Source organism: Palaemon carinicauda, chromosome 1 (assembly GCF_036898095.1).
Source record: "Palaemon carinicauda isolate YSFRI2023 chromosome 1, ASM3689809v2, whole genome shotgun sequence".
Taxonomy (NCBI): Eukaryota; Metazoa; Arthropoda; class Malacostraca; order Decapoda; family Palaemonidae; genus Palaemon; species Palaemon carinicauda.
The window spans coordinates 334864296-334868090 of record NC_090725.1 but is presented as its reverse complement, the minus strand read 5'-3'; the positions used below and the strand labels follow the sequence as shown (position 1 = coordinate 334868090).

At 37.7% G+C, this 3795-nt stretch overlaps 1 protein-coding gene across 1 annotated transcript in view; it reads left to right on the top strand.

The window, feature by feature from the left end:
- The first annotated feature begins 1222 nt into the window (after nucleotides 1–1222).
- Nucleotides 1223–3795, top strand: part of LOC137641131 (protein GVQW3-like) — a 6724-nt gene continuing 4151 nt past the window's right edge. Inside the window, exon 1 of the mRNA XM_068373578.1 lies at nucleotides 1223–1342. Coding sequence (XP_068229679.1) covers nucleotides 1223–1342 — 120 coding nt within the window. The remainder of the gene's footprint in view (nucleotides 1343–3795) is intronic.

The following is a 3795-nucleotide window of genomic DNA, read 5'->3' as shown; positions in this document are numbered from 1 at the left end:
TTGAGGTCAGGTATTCAAACTGCAATTTGAATCATAAATCAACCTATATGAGTGGCGAACCGTATAAGTTGGAGGAAGCTGCCCTAAATAAATCAAGTTTTGAACACATGAGTGTGAGACATGCAAAAAGACTGTTGAATAAATCAACCATCTATGCAAAGGCCTTGAAGTCAAAGGGAAATTTACCACAAGAGACATCAAACCCACCTAGCACTGCCAGTAATCCTAAGAAAAGAAATACAACTTTTGATAATAAAGTACGGCATGACAAGGATATCATATTGCCTTCTGAGGCTCTGCCACAGTGTATTAGAAATGGGTCATTGCCCATTTCTGTACAGCCTTCGTCCCCCATTACCAACAATAGTACTAACCACTTTCAGGCCATATCCTTGCCTGATTCGATGGAGATTCCACCTGACACCAAGATACCAAGTAGACCTGTTTTGGGGAAGGTGCAAAAACCTGGTAGCTCATCACCTACTAATCGGAAAAGAGAAAGACCTCCATCTTTCTCGCCCCCTTCCATAAGAAATATCAAAATTACGACGTCAAATAAATATGATGCTTTGTCTGTTCCTCTTTCTGATCAACTGGAAGTCGATTTAGATAAATTGGAAATTCAAGTGGAGGTCCACCAACCTCGTCAACAATCAGATCAAAGAGACAAAAAGAAAATCATCAATGCTAAACCGAATCTATCAAGGCCCTTTTTAATAAAACCACCTGGAAATAGTGTTAGATCAAAAACTGCTAATGGGAAGACTCCATTCAAGGGATCTACCAAAATATACGCCATTTTGCAATGGAATTGTCATAGTTTAAGGGCCAAATATGAAGAACTTAAGATCCTTATTCATGAGCATTCCCCCTTAATTATTTGTCTACAGGAGAGCAGACTTGATCTTAATGTTCCTTGTCCTCACGAATATATTAGTTATAGGACACTATATGATCTCCAAGTGGGGAGCTATGGCGGAAGTCTCATACACGTTCGTCGAGATGTTCCCTAAGTTTCTCTGTCTATTGGTACACCTTTGCATGATGTGGTTGTACAGATTGAAATAGGGACAAAATATACAATTTGTTCTCTGTACTTACCTCCAAATGTAACATTTTGTATGATAACTTAGTAGAGGTGATTCAACAACTCCCTCAACCTTTTCATTTACTAGGAAATTTGAATGGTAGACATCCTTTGTGGGGTGATATTTTAGCAAACATGAGGGGAAATATCATATCATCAATTATGAAAAATGAAGATGTGGGACTCCTTAATATAGGAAAGCCCACACACTTTCATGTGCAGCCAGGTGTCTTGTCATGTATTGACCTATCAATCGTAAGTTCAAATTGCCTTCTCGCCTTCTTGACTTCGATTGGAGGACATTACATGATTGGCATACTAGTGATCATGTACCAATCATTATAAACATCAACAATGGTCCACCTTTACATAGATTGCCACGATGGAATCTTGACAAGGCGGGATTGGATAAATTTTGTGAGCTAAGCAAAATTGAGGGGGATACAGGATAGGTTGAAAATATTGATGATGCCATAGACTTACTGAATGGAACTCTCCATACAGCAGGAGTTAATTCAATTCACAAAACAACAGGGTTATTCAAATGACGACCAGTCCCGTGGTGGTCTTCAGAGCTAACTACCCTGCACAGAGCCACGAGAAGATCTCTAACACGATTGCATAGACGCAAAACTGATGAAGATTTAATTATGTACAAGAAATGAAGTGCACGGTTCCGTCGTCCTATGAAAAAAGAGAGGCGACAGTCATGGATGTATTTTGTTTATTCCATTAATAGTAGAACACCCTCATCTTCTGTGTGGAGGGAAGTAAAAAAAGATAGCTGGAAAATTCACCCCCAACCCACCACCAGTGTTGAAGGTGAATGGTCAGTATGTAACTGAAGCAAATGATGTTAGCAATGCACTGGATAATCATTTTTCAAATGTATCCAGCAATTGTAAAGGAGCCCCTGGTCATCAGTATAGGAGCATTGAAGAAAAGAAAATTTTAAATTTTGTAACAGGAAGGGAAGAGTCGTATAATTCTCCTTTCACTGAAAAAGAATTTGATTCCGCACTTGCTCATTACAATGATACAGCCCCTAGACCCGATGGAATTCCATATGCAATGATTGAACATGACATTTTAATACAAAGTTATTTATTTCAAGCATTATTAATAGAATATGGCATGATCATAGTTACCCAAGTGTTTGGGAACTAGCCATTATTTGAGCCTTTTTAAAACCAGGTAAGGACAAGTTTTTAGCAGCAAACTATCGTCTAATTGCATTGATATCTTGTTTATGTAAAATCATGGAGAAGATGGTCAATGCAAGGGTGATATGGTACCTTAAAAAAGAAGGGTATTTCATCGCCCATTCACTGTGGATTCAGAAAAATGCACCCAACGACTGATTTGTTGATGCGACTTGAGTCTTCTATTTGTGAAGCCTTTGCTTCCAAACAGCACTATACGACAGTCTTTTTTTTACCTTGAAAAGGCATATGATATCACATGGAGATATGGTATACTTAAAACCATTCATGAAATGGGATTGAGAGGAGACCTGCCACTATTTATTCAGGCATTTCTTTCACATAGAGTTTTTCAAGTGAGAGTGGGGGAAACTCTATCAGAGATTAAATGCCAGGAAAAAGGAATTACTCAGGGTAGTGTGCTGAGTGTAACACTTTTTGCACTAGCAATTAATGGGATAACCTCAGTCATTCCCCGAATTGTTCTCTCAACATTATTTGTGGATAATCTCTCCATATCATTTGCTGGAGCTAGAATGGCAATGGTTGAGAGAAAAATACAACTCTCAAGTGACAAAATTATCCAGTGAGCTGATATAAATGGATTTAAGTTCTCGACAAGTAAAACTACAATTCTCAATTTCTGTTGTACCTGGGGTTTACATCCAGACCCAGATATATACATTAAATGTCAATGGTTCACATTTGTAAGGGAATCTAAATTTTCAGGTTTGATATTCGATTGTAGGCTTACATGGGTTTCTCACTTAAAAACGTTAAAAGCTAAATGTCTTGCAGCTCTGAATCTCTTAAAAGTATTGTCTCGTACATCATGGGGGGCAGACTATAAAACTATTTTGAAATTATGCAAGACCTTAATTTTTTCCAAAATTAGTTATGAGTGTGAAATATATTCCTCAGCCCCCCCAAGCCGATTAAAGATATTAGATTCAGTACGTCATGCTGGTATAAGATTGTCCACAAGAACGTTTAGAACCTCACCTATACCAAGTCTCCTTGTTGATGCTGGAGAGTTAGCTCTAGACCATTACCGCATGTCTTCCATTATTCGGTATAGGTTTAGATTACAAAGACTTCCCAACTCTTTAGCTTTTCAGACTGCAAGCCCTATAAGGAACTCACCATACGTTGAGTTGTACCCAAAATCTCCCCAACCTTATGGCTTTCGAGTAAAACAATTATTAAATAGTCTTTATAAAATTAGAGGTAAGGTACTTCCATGTAAGATACTATCAACCCCTCTGTGGAAATTACCAGAGATATCTTTCTTTAAATATTTTATTAGTGTTAATAAGAAAACATGACTGAACTACAAGCTAGGTCTCTTTTTATGGAACATGTTGAAGAACATAGGGAGTCAATTTTCATATAAACTGATGACTCCAAATCCGATGCTAGCGTTGGATTTGGAGTATATAGTAGTTATTTTAACCGTAGAAAGGCACTTATTCCAATATCTTGCATATTTACTGCTGAATTATATGG